Source organism: Oryzias latipes, chromosome 24 (genome assembly GCF_053564925.1).
Source record: "Oryzias latipes strain Hd-rR chromosome 24, Olatipes_Hd-rR_3.1".
NCBI lineage: Eukaryota > Metazoa > Chordata > Actinopteri > Beloniformes > Adrianichthyidae > Oryzias > Oryzias latipes.
Window position 1 is genome coordinate 11772705 of NC_136260.1, and position 27629 is coordinate 11800333.

At 38.0% G+C, this 27629-nt stretch overlaps 1 protein-coding gene across 2 annotated transcripts in view; it reads right to left on the reverse strand.

Annotated features, from left to right (window-relative positions):
• Positions 1 to 1736: 1736 nt before the first annotated feature.
• Positions 1737 to 27629, reverse strand: part of kif26bb (kinesin family member 26Bb) — a 70276-nt gene continuing 44383 nt past the window's right edge. The window contains exons 10-15 of one of the 2 annotated variants that reach the window (XM_011492007.4): positions 11490 to 11628; positions 11121 to 11280; positions 7261 to 10111; positions 6446 to 6601; positions 3866 to 4004; positions 1737 to 2235 (exon numbers count right to left, since the gene is read on the reverse strand). In XM_011492007.4, coding sequence (XP_011490309.1) covers positions 2181 to 2235; positions 3866 to 4004; positions 6446 to 6601; positions 7261 to 10111; positions 11121 to 11280; positions 11490 to 11628 — 3500 coding nt within the window. In that variant the 3' untranslated portion in view covers positions 1737 to 2180. The remainder of the gene's footprint in view (positions 2236 to 3865; positions 4005 to 6445; positions 6602 to 7260; positions 10112 to 11120; positions 11281 to 11489; positions 11629 to 27629) is intronic. The other variant, XM_078942706.1, reaches the window with a different exon arrangement.

Below are 27629 nucleotides of genomic sequence, written 5' to 3' on the forward strand. Positions count from 1 at the left end.
CACTCACAGCCAGCAGGCTCCTCACACGACGTGAGGAAAATCAGTACAATCCAGAATGTTTTTTATTTTTGTTCATTGGCCAATTGAACCTTGTTGGAACAGTCAAAAAAACTGGAGATGAACAAAGAAATTCCAGTTTTGTTCTTTTCTTTCTTTTATTCCAACAGCGGAGCAAACAGATAAGAGCTGAAGGCCTCTTGTGTTGGACAGATTTTACTGTTACAACAGGGGGTTATATGTCTTCTAACACACAAGGTGTATATTTGTATAAACCCCTTTTGTAATTTAGGCTAATCCTTAATTTATATTTAATATATTTTAACCGTTATTTGTTGGACCGGACAGAAAAGAAGAAGAGGGAAGTAGAGTTTTATTGTCATGGCTTGACAGTATAGTAATCACACTCTCCAAAAAAGTGAGGCTTTTTTAGTGCTTGTTTGTTTTTGCATTAGTTTTCAATATTAGCACCAGAATCTTTACATATAATGGCACCAAAAGGGAAGGGCAGCAGCATAAACCCCCAGGAGAATCACAGTGACAATCCAACTACCTTTCAAATCAGAGATCTGTTCAAGTTCTTTTTTTTTACAGAATATTTTATGCTAGAAGATACTAAATGAGGGTCTGTTTTTAGAAGACAATATTTACACATGAAAGTTCATATTTTCTCATGAATTGGCTACAAAAGTGAAACCCGGCTAATATCAAATGTACAATAAAGTTTTTTTGTAGTTCGGAGTTTCTATCAGTGACTGTATAGGAGAACTCAACTGAGTGACCACGCCCCCCGGGTGGTTAGGGGCGTGGTCAGGTACCTGCTGGCTCCAACAAACCAAAATCCCAGTTATTGAAGTTGTAAACTGGTGCTTCAATTAAACTAAGTGGTCTCACGCCAAAACTTGAAACATTTCAGATTTTGTGTAGCCTGCTTTCTGTGGAAGGGGTGTGGCTTCCAACAAGCTCATTCCTGATTGGCAAGAGTGGTTACCATAGAAATTTTGAGCCAGACCGATTTGGGTCAACCACTGCTTACAGATGACATGTGGTTCGACATCTGTATCGCAGAACAATGGCGACTGAATTGACTTCATGTGATTGGAGCAGGAAGTGAGCCCTTTTGTATGGGTGACGTTACACTCACTCAATTCAGTTGTCTTATACAGTCAATGGTTCAATCCTGTTTGTGGGACTTAACTCTAAAAAGTCTTTCTGAGGAATACCAACCAATGAATTATAGAAAGGTCTTTATGATTCGCCACGAGAGAATCCTCATCTGCACTAAATGCTCCTCTGAGCCTAATGAAAGGCTTCAAATGTCTGATGCACAAGTCTGAAAATAAACACAATGAGGAAAAGGCAGGATGGGCAGGAGGGCGCCCCAAAAAGCTGACCAACTTAAAACCACTAAATGTTGTATTTTTACTTGACATTTCTTTTTTGTTATGTTTTTTAAATGTTTTTTTGTTTTATTTTCATTCTTTAGGTCTGTATTTCTAGCCTTTTGTTTTTCTCCACATTCAAATTAATCCTTTGGGTTTTTTATTGTAAATAATTATGTGCAATTTTAACTTTTGCTTACATTTTTTACTTTCTTTTTAACCAGCAAATTATTTTTTCTATGAGAAAAACATGGTGCCTTTGTGACAGATTGCCCAGGGTCCCCAGAAAATCTTGTACCGCTCTTGATTGCATGCTGAAAAAACCCACATGGAACAAAAAACTTTATGATAAAGGTGAAAAGATTAAAGGGTTTTTATTTAAGGTTGTCGTGGACGCCTTTAAGTGTTTTTGAAGGCTGTTTTCAACAAGGCCTCAGCTTGGTGAGACAATTCTAGTTCATGCCTCAAAGAGGAAAAAGAGTCATTAAAGAGAGGATGACCTCTTTTACAAAACAGTAAAGATTCAACTGTACAAGGACATGGAACTCATCGCTTACTTATTTAAAGCGATCAGACAAAAAATTAAAAGAACAAAGTGTGTTTTTAACATATAAATAAGTGTAAGAGGTACAGTTTCAAATACAAATGCAAAGAACACACACTTAAAATTCTTTCCGTGCTTTTTGCACCTTTTGCAGTCTCTTCTTTAGTCGCCTCCTACTGCAAGCATCAAAACAAGTGGCCAGCATGACATTGGCCTTGCAGACATTGACCCTGTTCTCCAGCCGAGAAGTCAGCTTTTCAAGGGCCTCCAGGTGCTCCAGGGAGTCCACCTTGAAAGTTTGCCACATGTCGACTGGTGAAGGAAAAGGGTAGACATTCATGAGCACATGAAAGGTTCTAACAAATGTCTGTGTTATTTTAAATACAGAAGAGCATAAATAATCAGGTTCCAAGAATACTAAGAAAAATTCAACTGTAAAAAGATTACAAAAAGTCCAAAGTGTAAACTATGAATCAAAGGTTAATAAACAATTTTAGATGGAATAGCATTTTTGGCACTGCTTCAGCTCACAACAACATGCAGTCACCTCCAGATCCATGCAGGGGGATCTGACTTTAGAAGAATAACATTTGCAGATGTACACTCACTGGTCACTTTATTAGCTACACCTAACCAACTGCTCAATAATGCAAATTTCTAATCAGTCAATCACATGTCAGCCGCTCAGTACATTTATGCAAGTAGACATGGACAAGACGATCTGCTGGAGTTCAAACCGGGCATCAGAATGAGGAAAAAAGGTGATTGAAGTGACTTTAAACATGGCATGGTGGTTGGTGCCAGACGGGTTGGCTTGAGTATTTCAGAAATTGCTGATGTACTGGGATTTTAACCCACAACCATCTCTAGGGTTTATAGAAAAATGTCCAAAAAAAAGAAAAATGTAGTGAGCTAGAGTGATTCCAGCTGATAGAAAGGCAACAGTAACTCGAAAAGCCACTGGTTACAACCAAGGTCTGCAGAAGAGCAACTCTGAACACAACACGTCCAACCTGGAGGCAGATGGACTACAGCAGCAGAAGACCACACCAGGTGCAGCTCCTGTCAGCTAAGAACAGGAAACTGAGGCTTTAATTTACACAGACTCACCTATTGGACAATAGAAGATTGGAAAAATGTTGCCTTGTATCAACAGTTCAGCCTGGTGGTGGTGGTGTCATGGTGTGGGGGATAGTTTTTGGCACACTTTGGGCCCCTTAGTACCAACTGCGCGTGGTTACAACACCGAAGCCTATTGTGGTATTGACCATCCCTTTATGAAAATAAAGGGATGAATGGCTACTTTTAATGGCTACTTCCAGCAGGATAATGTTCCATGTCATAAAGCTGGAATCATCTCAGACTGGTTTCTTGAACATGACAATGAGTTCACTGAACTCAAATGTTCTTCTCACCAGATCTGAGCCCAATAGATCACCTTTGGGATGTGGTGGAACGGGAGATTGGCATCATGGATGTCTGCCGACAAATCTGCAGCAACTGCATGACGCTGTCATGTCAATATGGACCAAACTCTCTCAGGAATGTTTCCAGAATCTTGTTGAATCTATGCCACCAAGGATTAAAGCAGTTCTGGAAGCAAAAAGGGCCCAAGCCGGTACTAGAAAGGTTAGAAAGGTACCTTATAAATTAGCCGGTGAGGGTTTGTGCACAGGTGTCTCAAAGGGTGCAAAAAATTTGATTTTCAAGCCATACAAGCCATAATCATGAAACCCCTGCCACCGTGCTTCAGGGGTTTGCACTCTTATAGTGACCAAAACATATTTTCTTCATTTTTTTTGTGGCATAAATATTATTTTGAGTTTTTAATATATGCAATTTTGATCATCTGGTATTTTCTTTTCTTAAGAACCTTTGAAGGTAAAGTGATGCATCATGTTTTGATTGAGATAATAACAAAAAAGTCAAATACTGTACTGACATTTTGCAGCCTCCAGCATGAAGCTGCATTTGGCCTGTTCCAGCTCTTTCCTCAGGTATTTGTATTTCTTTCAGACCTCTGAGATCCTCTGCTGACGATGCTCCAAAAACTTCAACTTGGCGCTGAAGCATCCGGGACCCTGAAATTATAAAAGCAGTTGGCTGTTTTTCACTGACTTCTACTAAAAACAGGATAACCTGTTTTTAAATTTAGTGTCTCTCACCTCCAGAGAGAATTGCCCCCTTTTGTGTTTACGTAGCTGTAGTAGGACTGAGCGTCCTTGTGCTTGACTGCAGTGCATTAACCCAGTTTCCCCCATGTGGTCATTAAAATTGTATTAAACTTGTCTGACTGGTGGAGGAGGGGTAAAGTCTATAGGGAGCAAAGCTCTCACCGTGGGGACATTACATCATGCAACACATCTTGCTTTAGCATATCCCAGCTGTCTGCTGGAGTCTTTTTGAAGTTTTACATCAAAATAACAGTTAAAGATCCACTATCCAACAGGAGCGTATTTTGGTATTTTTAACATCCTCTTGCAGCCTTCTTCAAATGATGGGAGACATTTATATCAAATTAACCTTTAAATTGCATTAATAAGTGTTTAATTAATCAAATCATTATGAATTAGGAGCAGATGAAAAACTGCAGTTTAAAAAAGCTTGTAGGTCTAACATAGAAGCTACTATAACAAGCCCCAAGCTCCCAGCTCCACTCCATTCTGATCCGCCCACTGGTAGACGACTAGACCCACGTACGTTTTTGTTTTCCTCCTACAACTGGATAACTCCAAAATTAATCAGCAGTTTTGTTGTACCAGGAAATGTTAGGTTGGGGGGGTGAGGGGCTGTAAACTAGCAGGGGAGTGTGTGAACAGAGAGCTCTCAGCAACGGGAAGGGGAAAGGGTGGGCGGGGTGCTACATGCCATGGGTTCGCCCACAACTCAGAGGCGAATTTCTGATGAATTTCTGCCGCTCTGCCGAAATTATGTTCTAGAAAAGCCCACAGGTTTTTAGATTTAGTCTAAAAACGGCATAATTACAAGTAAAAAATGCTTTTACAATAAATCAAAAGATGATTGGAGTGGGACTTTAAAAGACTGTTTTAGCAGACCCTTTAAACATAACTTATGTGGACCACTACAGACTAATTAGTGCACTTACAAGGGTTTTACTCAGTGGTGAAGCTCAATAAGATTTTATTTGGCGGGGGGAGAAGACTTTGGAAGGGTGGCAAACGAGAACGTTTTATTTTAATTGAATCAAATGTTATTTTTATTTAGTTATTTTCCAATGCTTCCTAATTTTTGTCAATAACGACACGAATATTGACTCAAAAGAGGGGAGGCAAGGCTTTGGCTTGGAATGGGCACAGCCCCCCTTTTCCCTCTATGTAGCTTCGCCCCTGATTTTACTACAGAAGACAGTTTAAAATAAACCTCCCTCCAGAGAACACTTTGCGAGTCTCTTAGCTAATTTACAAGCTAGTAATGTGCTTACAAGTTGTTTGGGCCTCATGCTGTCATTTAAAACCACACTACTAACGTAGTTTGTTATCTAAAACATTATTTCCTACACTTTCCCCTATATAGCGGAACTTTTGCCTTTTGTCACCAAATTGTTGTCCAATGACATGTGGTTAAAGGCAGAATGAGTACTGATGTGTTACGTTAGCCCAGAAAGACAAAACTAGAGTCTGAAACTACTTTATGCCTTAGTCACAACTGCCCTTAGGGATGGATATGGGCTGTCGGTGGGCAAAAAATGGGAAACTCAGGGGGGGCCACAAAAGAAATTAAGATTGTAGACCGTTCAGTGAGCCAGTACAGGTAAATTGACTATGCACTCTTTCTACGGGCATGCTGCGATCAACAGGTCACAGTGAAAACGTATACAACAACAAAGGAGGAAGTAGGTGATATGCAGGCACGTCATACAGATTTGTTTATTTCTTAAACCCCCACCCCCAAATTCCGCACCATGCAATAGTGCCGTTCAAGTGATAAATGTGCTCTTCTATTGCATCCGTTGCACACTCCCTGGGTGCAACCTGACTGTCAGAAATGAAGAAATTAATTAGTACCACTGCACCCCCCTTGCGTGTGGCCTTTGGGCGTGGTCAATAAGGCGCCAGCCTCTTACTGATGAATAGAGTGCTGCATAATTGGGCACGGTACAATAGCATCACCTGTACATCATAAGTGTGTGCAACTTACATTAAAATACTTCACGATGCACTCATCACATGCACAACAGTGGTACGGTCCATTTTCATGACGTCCCTTCAGGTGGCCACATGGACCTCAACAGCACTGCACACCTTAAGATACTCCTGTCTATGAACCTCTATGGATACGGACCCAAAAACCCCAGCACCCGCACGGGTCAAAACCCGCACAAGTGCATGTGACCAAGCCATTAGCTGTGCCACAAAGTTTGTTTTTGGTGGTTGTTTTCCTTTGTCTGCCGTTTTTTCCTGCCGCCTGGTGACGGGATGAAGAGGTCAAAGGTTTCTTTGCACACTGCCCTCTAACCTCCAAAAAAATACCCTAGATAAACCCAGCACCGGTTTGCCAGCACCTGCTCTTTTCTGCATCCTCTGTACATCATCGATCTCATACACCTTGATGTCATAGGCCTCTGGAATTCCCCTCTCTGTCCAACGAGACCGAACGCCGCTGGACGAGCGTTTCATGGCCTGAGGCGTGTCGTGCAAAGGGTGGCGCTGATGACTACCTAAGAGAGAATGAGTTTGCAGTGAAATACTCTCGTATCCTCCTTTAAAAGCCCTTCAAGCTATCTTTAATTTGGGAGAAATCTGTAATTTACATGATAAAACAAGCATCTTGGAAATAAATCAACAAAAGCTAAGCTTTTCTCATCAGAATCATTTGCAGGAATACACAAGAAGGAAAATAAAATGTTTGTATTTTAGCATTCAAATCGTTGAGCTTATTTTTTGCCAAGTCTTCATATTCGTTTCATTAATTTATGATACGTATCATTTTTTCCGCTCTTATACCTCCATTAGTCAGTGCAGTGACTGGGATTATAAATTAATCATGTTTTGCTATACACAATTAAACTTTGAGCACAGTAAGAAAACTAGGTCTGAGTGCCCTCTACAGATGTTACTCATGTCTAATTAATGTCACATTAATAGGTTATGAGGCCGGGCCTCCACCCAAAGATGTTATTATCGGGCCATTGTTGGTGTAAAAGAGAAAACTGCAATTATGTGTTGACTAGATTTACTTTGGTAATTGAATAAAGTGGTACTTTTATTCAAGCCTTGGTTTTTTCCTTTTTTTTTTGTATTTTTTCAGATAATTAGCTCTATTAAAAATTAATTTGTTTAAGAAATAAAAAAGACAACTAATTTTGGTTTATTTTACCTGGATTCCCTCGTCTTCGAGAAGAGCGGCTGCTGCGAGCCCCACCGGGGAGAGAGTTGCTCCTGTCACTGATGGAGTCTCTGGTGGAGGTGCTGCTTCCTGTGGCCTCACTGTCTCTTACCATGCTGTCATACCCACTGCTGACAAAGCTGCTCCTGTTGGAGAAATGCAGCGACGTCTTCCCCATCGCTGGCGGCATATCCCCACTCAAGACACTGGTGGTGTCACTGGCGTGCCCACTCAGATGATCAGGCGAGCGCGGAGCTGTCACATGGCTGTAGGGAGAAGTGATGGTGGGCATTTGACACAGGCCTGCTGATGTGGGGCTGGAGACCCTATCCCTTAAGAGGTCTGAAATCCGTCCGTTGACAAATCCTTGGATGACAGACTTTGAAGACGAACATGTTGAGCTCTGGCTTGGTGTCCGACTGACAGAGCGGTGAGATCGCGGAGGGGATGAGGAGAAAAATGAGGACGTCCGCTCAAAACTGACAGTTTTGACCTCTGGAGACAGACTAGCGCTGCGGTTGACAGCCTCGTGCAGGTTTTTCTGGGATTGGCTGAGATTTTTTATGCTGGGGGAGGACAGCCGGCGGATTTTGGGGCTAGCCGTCTTTGGTTTTCCGATGACAGAGAGCTTGGAATGAGCATGTTTAGCTGACTGAGGTATAAAGCTTTCAGAATGGAAGAAGTTGTAACTTTGGTCAGGATGGGGGTCTTTCCTGGCTCTCGGAAAGGTACAATCTCCCTCAAAATGACCTTTGTGACCAGATTTGCAGGCCCCTTCAACACTTTCCCTGGAACTACTACGTCTCTCCAGGGCTGAGAAGTCCTTCTCAGCCTTTCCAAGAGAGTTATTCCTACTGGCCAACAACTCAAGTTTGGTATTAAAAAGCCTACTGCTGTCCTGACTGGGGGACTTTGGCTTTGCATGACCTTTTCTGCTGCCATGTTTTGGAGAACACGAGGCGTGGACGCTTTGGTTTGAGGGAAGACGCTTTCTGCCCTTCCCCCTCTCCAGAGTTTCCCCTGGGCTGCAAGGAGTGGATGATGTCACCCCCCTTGAGTGGTTGTTCTGGGGGTTGGCGCCGGGCCAGTCTCTGGGTAAACTGCTTGTTACAGAGGAACCAATGAGGGTTTCTTGGCAACCAGGTGAAAAACCAGCTATCTTGGGGATTTTCCCAGCATGCCTGCGAGCAATACCTCCCTCTTTAGAGACCTTTCCATTGTTTGTAGAATAAAGATGCTTGCAGTCTGATCCATGGCTGGTGTCTGTGTTTTTTAGCCGTTTTTCACACATTTTGCTTTCCAAGTTGTAGAAATCTTTGTCTTCCTTATCTTTGTTGATTGGAAGCATCTCAGGTGAACTAGATCCATGACTTTTATCGACCTGTGGACATTTGACATGATTAGAATGTGAATCAGACATTTTGTTTGGACTTCTTTTGTCTTTGACAGCCTGTGAGTTGTCCAAATCTGCCTCCATCAACATGGGGTTTAGAAACGAAGGTAAGGTTCCCTTTTCCCTCCTGAAGTATACAAGCTTTTCATTGTTTGCATCCGTGGCTGGAAGCTCAGAAGACTCCGCAGTTGCAGAATCCTCACTCACATCACTGATAATCCTAATTGGTTTACTCGTGCTGGAAGAGCTTTCTGCCCGGGAAAGGGCGGGGTCTCGGATGCAGAAAACATTCCCCGCCGTTTTCCCTCTCCCATAAGCTCCATTAATGGTCACCTCCTCCACCATGGAGAAGACAAGTTCATCTTGGCCCTTCAGATCCAGGGGTTGTTGAACGGTCACTGTGATTGTGGCCTTCATTGCTTTATTTTCATCTGTGGTGGAATTAGGTAGGACATCTCCAAGTATGACGCCTTTAGTCAAAGAGTTTGAAGAAAAACAGGAGGACGAAGGAGAAATGGAGGAGCTCTTGCCAACTGGTGAAGCCCTTTTGTCTGGTTTAAACCAGTCACCAGCTTCGGGCCCCAGCTGTTTCTCTGTAGACTGAAGCGTGGAGGGGGTGGTGGCAGATTTGCCCTGAGTATTTGATTCCTGTGATGAGAGATGATTGCTGGTTCTGACAGCGCCTGAACAACAGCTCGAGTTCATTCCCAGAGTTTGATTTAGCAGCTCCTCACTGGAACTGGTTCCACTACACTCCTCACAGTCATAAAGACCTGAGTCCTCCCTGGGAAAATTTTCTCCAGACAGACCAACGTCCGTTTGCTTTGCTCCCGGAGAGACCTGACCACCACCAGCACCATGATTCAAAGAGGGCAGCGGTGCTGGCGATGTTTCTTTTTGGTGCGCAGATTTGGGCAAAACGTTGTTGCAGGCAGCGGCTTTTAAGGAAGACTTGAGTGCATCTATCGACATCTCACTTCCGTCGATGCAGCCCAGGCGCTTTTGAAGTTCAGCAAATGTGTCACATTTGAGACATTCCCTCTCAGGCTGTTTCCTTTCTCCTTTCAGAGCCTCAAAGTCCTTCTGCACGACTTCCTCTGCCTTTTTACCGCCGTGCAGCTGAGGGATTCGGAGGAGCTCCTGCAGCAGAGCGGTGAACTCGGGGTCATCCAGTTCAGTCTTGTTCGGGTGCAGCGAAGGTATGATGGGAACAAACTCAGGTTGTGCCGGCATCGGGACTCCTTTGGAATAGAAAGAGCCATCTGAGTCTATCTGGATGACCGTGTCACAGGAGTGGTGACTGCTGGAGCGGTCCAGGTCCCCGCGCAGACGGAGAGGGCAGATATCAACATCGACCTCATCGGTGGAGTGAAACGCTCGCAGGGTTGAACGAGGCGCCTTGTGTTCTTTGGTCAGACTCCTCCCACAAGGAGAGCAGGAAGTCGATTGCTGTTTGACAGAAAAAATGATGTCAGAGCAAGAAAAAGAGAGTTTGTGAAATTAATTTAGATGGAATTCGATTTAAAAATGTATTTACTGTCAGGTTTTGCAAAAAGCACAAGTTTTTCTTTCCCACAACATGATTAAGATCATACGTTTATATACACATGCACAAACACGACATCTAAAATTAGTTAAGAAATCGTAATGAAGGAATCCTTTAACAAACTCTATCTGGTCTTCATCAACAAACATCACGCCTAACTGTCTTTTTGATGAATTAATTCAAGACCCATTTCTGGAACGGTTCTCTATTAATCCTCTGGTTGCAATCAGAGAAGGACCATATTTTCAACTACCATCTCATGGATGTGGTAGGAAAGTATCATGTATGTAGCTGACATGTGGTGGGACTAATGCTATGCCTGTGTCTCAGACTCAGCGAGAGTTTTTTACTGTGTTTTTGTGGCCACCTCAAGGTTCAAAAGCACTTTGCAGACTATCTTTAACTTTTGGATTTACATTTTCAAGGTTTCTAGCAGCTCTTCGGGATTGTTGATGCTAAACTTGTTGATTGGCCTGGTCTGCACTGAGAGTCCAGTTTAAATGCATTTATTCAAGTCTTAACATCTTGGTTGTTCTTAATCTTTGCTTTTTAACAGTCCCTAAGTTATTTCTACACTGCTCCTGATTAACAAGGATTTGAATAAAGAAAAACTCAGAAATGCAATTTAAACTTTGTTTTTTTTATAAATAAATGTCCTCCATCATGAGAAAAATGTCACAAGAACATCTTAAACACACCAAAAACATGATTTTCTTTAGAGCTGGTCATTAAGACTTATCTAACATCATTGTTAGAACGACATAAAGTTCTAAAAAAGTCTAGATTTTGTAAGCAGTCAGCAACTTGGGGGAATTGTTTTCCTCCAGAAATCTCCATGCTTAGAAAAAAATTTGCCAAAAGAGGTTAGAACAAATAAACATCCTCCATAGTATTAAACTTATATTTGGGTACCTTTGTCCTCTTCTGGGTCCTGCGGATACGGGAGGCCAAATGGATGGTGGAAAACGTCTCTTGATGGTGCGCCAGGGAATCAGCCACTTGAGCGATCACTGCCGTGTGGCAGTTTGCGTGAGCCAAAGACTCCCTGAGGAGCATGTTTAGCTTATTGCTCCTGTGTAAAAGCATTGCAAATGATCAGACATTAACCTTTAAACCATTCACCTTTTTTTGTCAATATTTTCTAAATCAATCTGTTTTTTTGGTGTCAGCGATAGAAAATGCCTGATCTAATTCGTGAGGCTCAGTTCCCAACAATTTCAGATGTTAAATTTAAAAACCAATCTTTTAAAAGGTCCACACAAAATAGAGTTGCTGTCTTACTTGTTGGAGGCTGTTTTATGTCCACTGAGTAGAGACACGACAATCTGTCCCAGTTCAGCATGAGGAGGTTTATTCCTGTTTATTCCCCTCATACCACTACAAACATCAATCATGGTAAGTTTGGCGGGGCCCCGGGAACCTGAAAAAAGAGCGTTTAATGGTAAATACTAGAGAAATGAAATATGTCAGTGAATAATTTGTTTAAAAGAAGCAATCATGTTGTATCTAGACCTAAAAGTCTACTGGATTCCTATTTCTTTTCTTTAAAATTGTGCTTAGGACTTTATGCAGAAAAGTGTATGGCTAAAAGCGTTTAATTTTATAGATGCTCTCAGGCAATAGTTTTAAACCAGAAATAAATAGTGTAGCTCTGGCAAAATAATCATGCTTTTTTATTTTAACTATTAAAATGTAACCTTTTTCAATGGAATGCAAACCATCTTGTAATTCTGTTTAATTTAATTGCTTTATTTTAAAGGTGTCTTTTTCTGGTCTGCAATAGTCTCTGGTCTCTGCTTTGCCTCAGAACAACAGTAAAAATAATGACAATTTATTATGGCCCGCAGCGGTCAAGGACTGCAAGGACCATATTGTTTCATATTTCCTCTGCATCTTGAATTAACCATTAGAACACTAAAATGTTTTAAGAGAAAATGAAACCCTAAATTAAAGCCATATAAGAGTTATTCTCTCAGTATTAGCTATAAAATTGTATCGCAACTTTGAGTAATTGATTCAACCCTTTGTTTTCCTGTTTCTCTTTATTTATTATTGGTTGAATGCTGTAAAGCATTCAACCCTTTGTTTTCCTGTTTCTCTTTATTTGGTTGAATGCTGTAAAGCATTCAACCCTTTGTTTTCCTGTTTCTCTTTATTTATTGGTTGAATGCTGTAAAGCATTCAACCCTTTGTTTTCCTGTTTCTCTTTATTTATTATTATTATAGTATCTTCCGCCGTTTTTTGGCGTTTAACTACTTCTACAATTTTTAACCTATTTTAACCATTCTACTTTTAAAATGTTCATCTCTTTCATCTTATTTCTGCTATGACTTTTGGTTTTTCAAATCCTTTTACTTTTTAAGATATTCCAGGTTTTCCGGGAGTTTTTGCTCCATTGAAATACATGGAGAATTTTTCGTTCAGAAGTTCACAGTTAAACTCCTTCTACAATTTTTCACCTATTTTAACCGTTCGACTATGAAAATGTTCAGCTCTTTCATCTTATTCTAGCTATGACATTTTGGTCCTTCAAATCTTTGAACTTTTCCAGATATTCCCGGATATTCCCAGATTTTCCAATCTTTTTGCTCCATTGGCCACACCTTTGCTTCTTTAAACAATTGTAACTTTAACATTCTTTTGGCTAGAGACACCGTTCAAATATTGAAATGTTCACAAGGTTTTGGACTTCAACATAAGGTTTAAAAATTATTATGGGATGGCAACACCACCTACAGTTTGGCGGCCATTTTGTGCCAAAATGTGAGGCAATTTTAAACTTCTTCAAACTTTCACCGATTTTTACCATTCTACTATTACAATGTTCAACCCTTTCATCTTATTCCTTTCAGCTATGACTTTTGGTCCTTCAAATCTTTGAACTTTTCCAGATATTCCCGGATATTCCCAGATTTTCCAATCTTTTTGCTCCATTGGCCACACCTTTGCGTCTTTAAACAATTGTAACTTTAACATTCTTTTGGCTAGAGACACCGTTCAAATATTGAAATGTTCACAAGGTTTTGGACTTCAACATAAGGCTCAAAATTATTATGGGATGGCAACACCACCTACAGTTTGGCGGCCATTTTGTGCCAAAATGTGAGGCAATTTTAAACTTCTTCAAACTTTCACCTATTTTTACCATTCTACTATTACAATGTTCAACCCTTTCAGCTCATTCCTTTCAGCTATGACTTTTGGTCCTTCAAATCTTTGAACTTTTCCAGATAGTCCCGGATATTCCCAGATTTTCCAATCTTTTTGCTCCATTGGCCACACCTTTGCTTCTTTAAAATATTGTAACTTTAACATTCTTTTGGCTAGAGACACCATTCAAATATTGAAATGTTCACAAGGTTTTGGACTTCAACATAAGGTTCAAAATTATTATGGGATGGCAACACCACCTACAGTTTGGCGGCCATTTTGTGCCAAAATGTGAGGCAATTTTAAACTTCTTCAAACTTTCACCTATTTTTACCATTCTACTATTACAATGTTCAACCCTTTCAGCTTATTCCTTTCAGCTATGACTTTTGGTCCTTCAAATCTTTGAACTTTTCCAGATATTCCCGGATATTCCCAGATTTTCCAATGTTTTTGCTCCATTGGCCACACCTTTGCTTCTTTAAACAATTGTAACTTTAACATTCTTTTGGCTAGAGACACCGTTCAAATATTGAAATGTTCACAAGGTTTTGGACTTCAACATAAAGTTCAAAATTATTATGGGATGGCAACACAAACCTACAGTTTGGCGGCCATTTTGTGCCAAAATGTGAGGCAATTTTAAACTTCTTCAAACTTTCACGTATTTTAATCCTTCTACTATTACAATGTTCAGCCCTTTCAGCTTATTCCTTTCAGCTACGACTTTTAGTCTTTCAAATCTTTGAACTTTTCAAGATATTCCAAGATTTTCCAGGATTTTCCAAGATTTTTGCTTCATTTAAATACATGGAGAATCCTTGAAAACCTTTGTTGCTTTCAAGCATTATAACTTTAACAAGCTTTCAGCTAGAGGCACCGTTCAAACATTGAAATGCTCACAAGGCTTTGGACTTCAACATACGTTTTGAAATTATTATGGGATGGCAACACAACCTACTGTTTGGTGGGCATTTTTTGACAAAATCTGAAGCAAATGTTGCAATAAACTTCATCCATGGCTGGAACTGAACATATTGAAATTCACTGGATCTGGACATATAAGGAATGTGGGCGTGGTTAGCAAACAAAGTTCGTTGCTAAGGACGTCCAAAAGTTTACTTTTTCCGATTCATCTGAAACCGACGTTGATTTGTTCCTCATCTCCAGGCGACCCAAACATAAAATGGTTGCTATGGAGATAAAATCAATAGAAAAGCCGCCATTTTGAAAAGAGTGGATTTTCTATCAACTTAGAACATGTAGCTTTTACCAATATAATACTCTCAAACAACGTGTTTTTTGGAGTCAGTTGATGATGCTGATTCCAATGCTAGTACTTTTAGCCATTTTAGCAACATCTTCAAATTTTCAACAATTCAGCCATTTTTTCAACAATTTCAGCTTTCATGCTTAAGTCCTACAAATTTTGACCTATTTCAGCCATTTTACTATTACAATGTTCAACTTTTTCAGCTTATTCCTGCTAGGACTTTTGCACCTTTAACCTTTCATGGTTCTTCCAGTACAGTTCAGTCATTTCTTTAGCTAATTCAGCTTTCATTCAGCAGTACAGCATTCAACCCTGCATTTTCTTCTGGAAATGCAGCTCCTTCTAGTTGGTTGAATGCTGTAAAGCATTCAACCCTTTGTTTTCCTGTTTCTCTTTATTTGGTTGAATGCTGTAAAGCATTCAACCCTTTGTTTTCCTGTTTCTCTTTATTTATTTTTATAGTATCTTCCGCCGTTTTTTGGCGTTTAACTACTTCTACAATTTTTAACCTATTTTAACCATTCTACTTTTAAAATGTTCATCTCTTTCATCTTATTTCTGCTATGACTTTTGGTTTTTCAAATCCTTTTACTTTTTAAGATATTCCAGGTTTTCCGGGAATTTTTGCTCCATTGAAATACATGGAGAATTTTTCGTTCAGAAGTTCACAGTTAAACTCCTACAATTTTTCACCTATTTTAACCGTTCGACTATGAAAATGTTCAGCTCTTTCATCTTATTCTAGCTATGACATTTTGGTCCTTCAAATCCCTGAACTTTTCCATTTATTCCCGGATATTCCTGGATTTTCCAATCTTTTTGCTCCATTGGCCACACCTTTGCTTCTTTAAACAATTGTAACTTTAACATTCTTTCAGCTAGAGGCACCGTTCAAACATTGAAATGCTCACAAGGCTTTGGACTTCAACATACGTTTTGAAATTATTATGGGATGGCAACACCACCTACAGTTTGGCGGCCATTTTGTGCCAAAATGTGAGGCAATTTTAAACTTCTTCAAACTTTCACCTATTTTTACCATTCTACTATTACAATGTTCAACCCTTTCATCTTATTCCTTTCAGCTATGACTTTTGGTCCTTCAAATCTTTGAACTTTTCCAGATATTCCCGGATATTCCCAGATTTTCCAATCTTTTTGCTCCATTGGCCACACCTTTGCTTCTTTAAACAATTGTAACTTTAACATTCTTTTGGCTAGAGACACCGTTCAAATATTGAAATGTTCACAAGGTTTTGGACTTCAACATAAGGTTTAAAAATTATTATGGGATGGCAACACCACCTACAGTTTGGCGGCCATTTTGTGCCAAAATGTGAGGCAATTTTAAACTTCTTCAAACTTTCACCTATTTTTACCATTCTACTATTACAATGTTCAACCCTTTCAGCTTATTCCTTTCAGCTACGACTTTTAGTCTTTCAAATCTTTGAACTTTTCAAGATATTCCAGGATTTTCCAGGATTTTCCAAGATTTTTGCTTCATTTAAATACATGGAGAATCCTTGAAAACCTTTGTTGCTTTCAAGCATTATAACTTTAACAAGCTTTCAGCTAGAGGCACCGTTCAAACATTTAAATGCTCACAAGGCTTTGGACTTCAACATAGGTTTTGAAATTATTATGGGATGGCAACACAACCTACTGTTTGGTGGGCATTTTTTGACAAAATCTGAAGCAAATGTTGCAATAAACTTCATCCATGGCTGGAACTGAACATATTGAAATTCACTGGATCTGGACATATAAGGAATGTGGGCGTGGTTAGCAAACAAAGCTCGTTGCTAAGGACGTCCAAAAGTTTACTTTTTCCGATTTGTCTGAAACCGACGTTGATTTGTTCCTCATCTCCAGGCGACCCAAACATAAAATGGTTGCTATGGAGATAAAATCAATAGAAAAGCCGCCATTTTGAAAAGAGTGGATTTTCTATCAACTTAGAACATGTAGCTTTTACCAATATAATACTCTCAAACAAAATGTTTTTTGGAGTCAGTTGATGATGCTGATTCCAATGCTAGTACTTTTAGCCATTTTAGCAACATCTTCAAATTTTCAACAATTCAGCCATTTTTTCAACAATTTCAGCTTGCATGCTTAAGTCCTACAAATTTTGACCTATTTCAGCCATTCTACTATTACAATGTTCAACTTTTTCAGCTTATTCCTGCTACGACTTTTGCACCTTTAACTTTTCATGGTTCTTCCAGTACAGTTCAGCCATTTCTTCAGCTAATTCAGCTTTCTTTCAGCAGTACAGCATTCAACCCTGCATTTTCTTCTGGAAATGCAGCTCCTTCTAGTTATTATTATAGTATCTTCCGCCGTTTTTTGGCGTTTAACTACTTCTACAATTTTTAACCTATTTTAACCATTCTACTATTAAAATGTTCATCTCTTTCATCTTATTTCTGCTATGACTTTTGGTTTTTCAAATCCTTTTACTTTTTAAGATATTCCAGGTTTTCCGGGAATTTTTGCTCCATTGAAATACATGGAGAATTTTTCGTTCAGAAGTTCACAGTTAAACTCCTTCTACAATTTTTCACCTATTTTAACCGTTCGACTATGAAAATGTTCAGCTCTTTCATCTTATTCTAGCTATGACATTTTGGTCCTTCAAATCTTTGAACTTTTCCAGATATTCCCGGATATTCCCAGATTTTCCAATCTTTTTGCTCCATTGGCCACACCTTTGCTTCTTTAAACAATTGTAACTTTAACATTCTTTTGGCTAGAGACACCGTTCTAATATTGAAATGTTCACAAGGTTTTGGACTTCAACATAAGGTTCAAAATTATTATGGGATGGCAACACCACCTACAGTTTGGCGGCCATTTTGTGCCAAAATGTGAGGCAATTTTAAACTTCTTCAAACTTTCACCTATTTTTACCATTCTACTATTACAATGTTCAACCCTTTCAGCTTATTCCTTTCAGCTATGACATTTGGTCCTTCAAATCTTTGAACTTTTCCAGATATTCCCGGATATTCCCAGATTTTCCAATGTTTTTGCTCCATTGGCCACACCTTTGCTTTTTTAAACAATTGTAACTTTAACATTCTTTTGGCTAGAGACACCGTTCAAATATTGAAATGTTCACAAGGTTTTGGACTTCAACATAAGGTTCAAAATTATTATGGGATGGCAACACCACCTACAGTTTGGCGGCCATTTTGTGCCAAAATGTGAGGCAATTTTAAACTTCTTCAAACTTTCACCTATTTTAATCCTTCTACTATTACAATGTTCAACCCTTTCAGCTTATTCCTTTCAGCTATGACTTTTAGTCTTTCAAATCTTTGAACTTTTCCAGATATTCCCGGATATTCCCAGATTTTCCAATGTTTTTGCTCCATTGGCCACACCTTTGCTTCTTTAAACAATTGTAACTTTAACATTCTTTTGGCTAGAGACACCGTTCAAATATTGAAATGTTCACAAGGTTTTGGACTTCAACATAAAGTTCAAAATTATTATGGGATGGCAACACCACCTACAGTTTGGCGGCCATTTTGTGCCAAAATGTGAGGCAATTTTAAACTTCTTCAAACTTTCACGTATTTTAATCCTTCTACTATTACAATGTTCAGCCCTTTCAGCTTATTCCTTTCAGCTACGACTTTTAGTCTTTCAAATCTTTGAACTTTTCAAGATATTCCAAGATTTTCCAGGATTTTCCAAGATTTTTGCTTCATTTAAATACATGGAGAATCCTTGAAAACCTTAGTTGCTTTCAAGCATTATAACTTTAACAATCTTTCAGCTAGAGGCACCGTTCAAACATTGAAATGCTCACAAGGCTTTGGACTTCAACATACGTTTTGAAATTATTATGGGATGGCAACACAACCTACTGTTTGGTGGGCATTTTTTGACAAAATCTGAAGCAAATGTTGCAATAAACTTCATCCATGGCTGGAACTGAATATATTGAAATTCACTGGATCTGGACATATAAGGAATGTGGGCGTGGTTAGCAAACAAAGCTCGTTGCTAAGGACGTCCAAAAATTTACTTTTTCCGATTCATCTGAAACCGACGTTGATTTGTTCCTCATCTCCAGGCGACCCAAACATAAAATGGTTGCTATGGAGATAAAATCAATAGAAAAGCCGCCATTTTGAAAAGAGTGGATTTTCTATCAACTTAGAACATGTAGCTTTTACCAATATAATACTCTCAAACAACGTGTTTTTTGGAGTCAGTTGATGATGCTGATTCCAATGCTAGTACTTTTAGCCATTTTAGCAACAACTTCAAATTTTCAACAATTCAGCCATTTCTTCAACAATTTCAGCTTTCATGATGAAGTCCCACAAATTTTGACCTATTTCAGCCATTCTACTATTACAATGTTCAACTTTTTCAGCTTATTCCTGCTAGGACTTTTGCACCTTTAACTTTTCATGGTTCTTCCAGTACAGTTCAGCCATTTCTTCAGCTAATTCAGCTTTCATTCAGCAGTACAGCATTCAACCCTGCATTTTCTTCTGGAAATGCAGCTCCTTCTAGTTCTTTATTATTATTTACACTATCTTCCGCCGTTTTTTGACACTTAACTACTTCTACAATTTTTAACCTATTTTAACCATTCAACTTTTAAAATGTTCAGCTCCTTCAGCTTATTCCAGCTATGACTTTTGGTTTTTCAAATCCTTGTACTTTTTAAGATATTCCAGTTTTTCCGGGAATTTTTGCCCTATTAAAATGCATTGGGAACTTATGGTACATGAGGTTCGCGGTTCGACACCCGGTTCGGACGCTTCAAAATTTTCTACCTTTCAACTTTGAAAATATTCAAATCTTTCAACTTATTACAGTTATTACTTTTGGTCATTCAAATCATTGAACTTTTTAAGATGTTCCAGGATTTTTTGCTCCATTAAAATACATAGGGAATCACTGTGCTTAACCTCTTTTACAGGTTTTCACCTATTTTAACCATTTTACTTTTAAAATGTTAAGCTCTTTCAGCTCAGTTCAGCCATTTCTTTTACAAATTAAGCTTTCTTTCAGCAATACAGCATTCAACCCTGCATTTTCTTCTGGAAATGCAGCTCCTTCTAGTTGGTTGAATGCTGTAAAGCATTCAACCCTTTGTTTTTCTGTTTCTCTTTATTTATTATTATTATTGGTTGAATGCTGTAAAGCATTCAACCCTTTGTTTTTCTGTTTCTCTTTATTTATTATAGTATCTTCCGCCGTTTTTTGGCGTTTAACTAGTTCTACAATTTTTAACCTATTTTAACCATTCTACTATTAAAATGTTCATCTCTTTCGTCTTATTTCTGCTATGACTTTTGGTTTTTCAAATCCTTTTACTTTTTAAGATATTCCAGGTTTTCCGGGAATTTTTGCTCCATTGAAATACATGGAGAATTTTTCGTTCAGAAGTTCACAGTTAAACTCCTACAATTTTTCACCTATTTTAACCGTTCGACTATGAAAATGTTCAGCTCTTTCATCTTATTCAAGCTATGACATTTTGGTCCTTCAAATCCCTGAACTTTTCCAGATATTCCCGGATATTCCCAGATTTTCCAATCTTTTTGCTCCATTGGCCACACCTTTGCTTCTTTAAACAATTGTAACTTTAACATTCTTTTTGCTAGAGACACCGTTCAAATATTGAAATGTTCACAAGGTTTTGGACTTCAACATAAGGTTCAAAATTATTATGGGATGGCAACACCACCTACAGTTTGGCGGCCATTTTGTGCCAAAATGTGAGGCAATTTTAAACTTCTTCAAACTTTCACCTATTTTTACCATTCTACTATTACAATGTTCAACCCTTTCAGCTTATTCCTTTCAGTTATTACTTTTGGTCCTTCAAATCTTTGAACTTTTCCAGATATTCCCGGATATTCCCAGATTTTCCAATGTTTTTGCTCCATTGGCCACACCTTTGCTTCTTTAAACAATTGTAACTTTAACATTCTTTTGGCTAGAGACACCGTTCAAATATTGAAATGTTCACAAGGTTTTGGACTTCAACATAAAGTTCAAAATTATTATGGGATGGCAACACCACCTACAGTTTGGCGGCCATTTTGTGCCAAAATGTGAGGCAATTTTAAACTTCTTCAAACTTTCACCTATTTTTACCATTCTACTATTACAATGTTCAACCCTTTCATCTTATTCCTTTCAGCTATGACTTTTGGTCCTTCAAATCTTTGAACTTTTCCAGATATTCCCGGATATTCCCAGATTTTCCAATGTTTTTGCTCCATTGGCCACACCTTTGCTTCTTTAAACAATTGTAACTTTAACATTCTTTTGGCTAGAGACACCGTTCAAATATTGAAATGTTCACAAGGTTTTGGACTTCAACATAAGGTTTAAAAATTATTATGGGATGGCAACACCACCTACAGTTTGGCGGCCATTTTGTGCCAAAATGTGAGGCAATTTTAAACTTCTTCAAACTTTCACCTATTTTTACCATTCTACTATTACAATGTTCAACTCTTTCATCTTATTCCTTTCAGCTATGACTTTTGGTCCTTTAAATCTTTGAACTTTTCCAGATATTCCCGGATATTCCCAGATTTTCCAATCTTTTTGCTCCATTGGCCACACCTTTGCTTCTTTAAACAATTGTAACTTTAACATTCTTTTGGCTAGAGACACCGTTCAAATATTGAAATGTTCACAAGGTTTTGGACTTCAACATAAAGCTCAAAATTATTATGGGATGGCAACACCACCTACAGTTTGGCGGCCATTTTGTGCCAAAATGTGAGGCAATTTTAAACTTCTTCAAACTTTCACCTATTTTTACCATTCTACTATTACAATGTTCAACCCTTTCAGCTTATTCCTTTCAGCTATGACTTTTGGTCCTTCAAATCCTTGAACTTTTCCAGATATTCCCGGATATTCCCAGATTTTCCAATCTTTTTGCTCCATTGGCCACACCTTTGCTTCTTTAAACAATTGTAACTTTAACATTCTTTTGGCTAGAGACACCGTTCAAATATTGAAATGTTCACAAGGTTTTGGACTTCAACATAAGGTTCAAAATTATTATGGGATGGCAACACCACCTACAGTTTGGCGGCCATTTTGTGCCAAAATGTGAGGCAATTTTAAACTTCTTCAAACTTTCACGTATTTTAATCCTTCTACTATTACAATGTTCAACCCTTTCAGCTTATTCCTTTCAGCTACGACTTTTAGTCTTTCAAATCTTTGAACTTTTCAAGATATTCCAAGACTTTCCAGGATTTTCCAAGATTTTTGCTTCATTTAAATACATGGAGAATCCTTGAAAACCTTTGTTGCTTTCAAGCATTATAACTTTAACAAGCTTTCAGCTAGAGGCACCGTTCAAACATTGAAATGCTCACAAGGCTTTGGACTTCAACATACGTTTTGAATTTATTATGGGATGACAACACAACCTACTGTTTGGTGGCCATTTTTTGACAAAATCTGAAGCAAATGTTGCAATAAACTTCATCCATGGCTGGAACTGAACATATTGAAATTCACTGGATCTGGACATATAAGGAATGTGGGCGTGGTTAGCAAACAAAGCTCGTTGCTAAGGACGTTCAAAAGTTTACTTTTTCCGATTCATCTGAAACCGACGTTGATTTGTTCCTCATCTCCAGGCGACCCAAACATAAAATGGTTGCTATGGAGATAAAATCAATAGAAAAGCCGCCATTTTGAAAAAAGTGGATTTTCTGTCAACTTAGAACATGTAGCTTTTACCAACATGACACTCTTAAACAATGTGGTTTTTTGAGTCAGTTGATGATGCTGATGCTAGCACTTTTAGCCATTTTAGCAACATCTTTAAATTTTCAACAGAACATCCATTTTTTCAACAACTTCAACTTTCATGCTTAACTCCGTCTACAAATTTTGATCCGTTTTGGTCATTCTACTTTTACAATGTTCACCTTTGACTTTTGGTGCTTTAATTTTTCAAAATATTCCAGGAAATTTCAGCCATTTTTTCAACAATTACAGCTTTCATGCTTAACTCCTTCTACAATGTTTGACCTATTTTAGACATTCTACTTTTACAATGTTCAGCCATTTCTTCAGCAAATTCAGCTTTCATTCAGCATTATAGCATTCAACCCTGCATTTTCTTCTGGAAATGCAGCTCCTTCTAGTTGGTTGAATGCTGTAAAGCATTCAACCCTTTGTTTTTCTGTTTCTCTTTATTTATTATTATTATTATTATAGTATCTTCCGCCGTTTTTTGGCGTTTAACTACTTCTACAATTTTTAACCTATTTTAACCATTCTACTTTTAAAATGTTCATCTCTTTCATCTTATTTCTGCTATGACTTTTGGTTTTTCAAATCCTTTTACTTTTTAAGATATTCCAGGTTTTCCGGGAATTTTTGCTCCATTGAAATACATGGAGAATTTTTCGTTCAGAAGTTCACAGTTAAACTCCTTCTACAATTTTTCACCTATTTTAACCGTTCGACTATGAAAATGTTCAGCTCTTTCATCTTATTCTAGCTATGACATTTTGGTCCTTCAAATCTTTGAACTTTTCCAGATATTCCCGGATATTCCCAGATTTTCCAATGTTTTTGCTCCATTGGCCACACCTTTGCTTCTTTAAACAATTGTAACTTTAACATTCTTTTGGCTAGAGACACCGTTCAAATATTGAAATGTTCACAAGGTTTTGGACTTCAACATAAGGTTTAAAAATTATTATGGGATGGCAACACCACCTACAGTTTGGCGGCCATTTTGTGCCAAAATGTGAGGCAATTTTAAACTTCTTCAAACTTTCACCTATTTTTACCATTCTACTATTACAATGTTCAACCCTTTCATCTTATTCCTTTCAGCTATGACTTTTGGTCCTTCAAATCTTTGAACTTTTCCAGATATTCCCGGATATTCCCAGATTTTCCAATCTTTTTGCTCCATTGGCCACACCTTTGCTTCTTTAAACAATTGTAACTTTAACATTCTTTTGGCTAGAGACACCGTTCAAATATTGAAATGTTCACAAGGTTTTGGACTTCAACATAAGGCTCAAAATTATTATGGGATGGCAACACCACCTACAGTTTGGCGGCCATTTTGTGCCAAAATGTGAGGCAATTTTAAACTTCTTCAAACTTTCACCTATTTTTACCATTCTACTATTACAATGTTCAACCCTTTCAGCTCATTCCTTTCAGCTATGACTTTTGGTCCTTCAAATCTTTGAACTTTTCCAGATAGTTCCGGATATTCCCAGATTTTCCAATCTTTTTGCTCCATTGGCCACACCTTTGCTTCTTTAAAATATTGTAACTTTAACATTCTTTTGGCTAGAGACACCATTCAAATATTGAAATGTTCACAAGGTTTTGGACTTCAACATAAGGTTCAAAATTATTATGGGATGGCAACACCACCTACAGTTTGGCGGCCATTTTGTGCCAAAATGTGAGGCAATTTTAAACTTCTTCAAACTTTCACCTATTTTTACCATTCTACTATTACAATGTTCAACCCTTTCATCTTATTCCTTTCAGCTATGACTTTTGGTCCTTCAAATCTTTGAACTTTTCCAGATATTCCCGGATATTCCCAGATTTTCCAATCTTTTTGCTCCATTGGCCACACCTTTGCTTCTTTAAACAATTGTAACTTTAACATTCTTTTGGCTAGAGACACCGTTCAAATATAGAAATGTTCACAAGGTTTTGGACTTCAACATAAGGCTCAAAATTATTATGGGATTGCAACACCACCTACAGTTTGGCGGCCATTTTGTGCCAAAATGTGAGGCAATTTTAAACTTCTTCAAACTTTCACGTATTTTAATCCTTCTACTATTACAATGTTCAGCCCTTTCAGCTTATTCCTTTCAGCTACGACTTTTAGTCTTTCAAATCTTTGAACTTTTCAAGATATTCCAAGATTTTCCAGGATTTTCCAAGATTTTTGCTTCATTTAAATACATGGAGAATCCTTGAAAACCTTTGTTGCTTTCAAGCATTATAACTTTAACAAGCTTTCAGCTAGAGGCACCGTTCAAACATTGAAATGCTCACAAGGCTTTGGACTTCAACATACGTTTTGAAATTATTATGGGATGGCAACACAACCTACTGTTTGGTGGGCATTTTTTGACAAAATCTGAAGCAAATGTTGCAATAAACTTCATCCATGGCTGGAACTGAACATATTGAAATTCACTGGATCTGGACATATAAGGAATGTGGGCGTGGTTAGCAAACAAAGCTCGTTGCTAAGGACGTCCAAAAGTTTACTTTTTCCGATTCATCTGAAACCGACGTTGATTTGTTCCTCATCTCCAGGCGACCCAAACATAAAATGGTTGCTATGGAGATAAAATCAATAGAAAAGCCGCCATTTTGAAAAGAGTGGATTTTCTATCAACTTAGAACATGTAGCTTTTACCAATATAATACTCTCAAACAACGTGTTTTTTGGAGTCAGTTGATGATGCTGATTCCAATGCTAGTACTTTTAGCCATTTTAGCAACATCTTCAAATTTTCAACAATTCAGCCATTTTTTCAACAATTTCAGCTTTCATGCTTAAGTCCTACAAATTTTGACCTATTTCAGCCATTTTACTATTACAATGTTCAACTTTTTCAGCTTATTCCTGCTAGGACTTTTGCACCTTTAACCTTTCATGGTTCTTCCAGTACAGTTCAGTCATTTCTTCAGCTAATTCAGCTTTCATTCAGCAGTACAGCATTCAACCCTGCATTTTCTTCTGGAAATGCAGCTCCTTCTAGTTGGTTGAATGCTGTAAAGCATTCAACCCTTTGTTTTCCTCTTCTGCTATCTTCCGCCGTTTTTCGGCACTTAACTCCTTCTACAATTTTTAACCGATTGTAACCATTCAACTTTTAAAATGTTCAGCTCTTTCAGCTCATTCCTGCTATGACTTTTGGTTTTTCAAATCCTTTTACTTTTTGAGATATTCCAGGTTTTCCGGGAATTTTTTTCTCCATTGAAATACATGGAGAATTTTTCGTTCAGAAGTTCACAGTTAAACTCCTTCTACAATTTTTCACCTATTTTAACCGTTTGACTATGAAAATGTTCAGCTCTTTCATCTTATTCTAGCTATGACATTTTGGTCCTTCAAATCCCTGAACTTTTCCATTTATTCCCGGATATTCCTGGATTTTCCAATCTTTTTGCTCCATTGGCCACACCTTTGCTTCTTTAAACAATTGTAACTTTAACATTCTTTTGGCTAGAGACACCGTTCAAATATTGAAATGTTCACAAGGTTTTGGACTTCAACATAAGGCTCAAAATTATTATGGGATGGCAACACCACCTACAGTTTGGCGGCCATTTTGTGCCAAAATGTGAGGCAATTTTAAACTTCTTCAAACTTTCACCTATTTTTACCATTCTACTATTACAATGTTCAACCCTTTCATCTTATTCCTTTCAGCTATGACTTTTTGTCCTTCAAATCTTTGAACTTTTCCAGATATTCCCGGATATTCCCAGATTTTCCAATGTTTTTGCTCCATTGGCCACACCTTTGCTTCTTTAAACAATTGTAACTTTAACATTCTTTTGGCTAGAGACACCGTTCAAATATTGAAATGTTCACAAGGTTTTGGACTTCAACATAAGGTTCAAAATTATTATGGGATGGCAACACCACCTACAGTTTGGCGGCCATTTTGTGCCAAAATGTGAGGCAATTTTAAACTTCTTCAAACTTTCACGTATTTTAATCCTTCTACTATTACAATGTTCAACCCTTTCAGCTTATTCCTTTCAGCTATGACTTTTAGTCTTTCAAATCTGTGAATTTTTCAAGATATTCCAAGATTTTCCAGGATTTTCCAAGATTTTTGCTTCATTTAAATACATGGAGAATCCTTGAAAACCTTTGTTGCTTTCAAGCATTATAACTTTAACAAGCTTTCAGCTAGAGGCACCGTTCAAACATTGAAATGCTCACAAGGCTTTGGACTTCAACATACGTTTTGAAATTATTATGGGATGGCAACACAACCTACTGTTTGGTGGCCATTTTTTGACAAAATCTGAAGCAAATGTTGCAATAAACTTCATCCATGGCTGGAACTGAACATATTGAAATTCACTGGATCTGGACATATAAGGAATGTGGGCGTGGTTAGCAAACAAAGCTCGTTGCTAAGGACGTCCAAAAGTTTACTTTTTCCGATTCATCTGAAACCGACGTTAATTTGTTCCTCATCTCCAGGCGACCCAAACATAAAATGGTTGCTATGGAGATAAAATCAATAGAAAAGCCGCCATTTTGAAAAAAGTGGATTTTCTGTCAACTTAGAACATGTAGCTTTTACCAACATGACACTCTTAAACAATGTGATTTTTTGAGTCAGTTGATGATGCTGATGCTAGCACTTTTAGCCATTTTAGCATAATCTTCAAATTTTCAACCGTACATCCATTTTTTCAACAATTTCAACTTTCATGCTTAACTCCGTCTACAAATTTTGATCCGTTTTGGTCATTCTACTTTTACAATGTTCACCTTTGACTTTTGGCCCTTAAGTTTTCAAAATATTCCAGGATTTTCCAGGATATTTCAGGCATTTTTTCAACAATTTTAGCTTTAATGCTTAACTCCTTCTACAATGTTTGACCTATTTTAGACATTCTACTTTTACAATGTTCAGCTTTTTCATAATATTTCTACTTTCATTCAGAAATACAGCATTCAACCCTGCATTTTCTTCTGGAAATGCAGCTCCTTCTAGTTATTATAGTATCTTCCGCCGTTTTTTGGCGTTTAACTACTTCTACAATTTTTAACCTATTTTAACCATTCTACTTTTAAAATGTTCATCTCTTTCATCTTATTTCTGCTATGACTTTTGGTTTTTCAAATCCTTTTACTTTTTAAGATATTCCAGGTTTTCCGGGAATTTTTGCTCCATTGAAATACATGGAGAATTTTTCGTTCAGAAGTTCACAGTTAAACTCCTTCTACAAT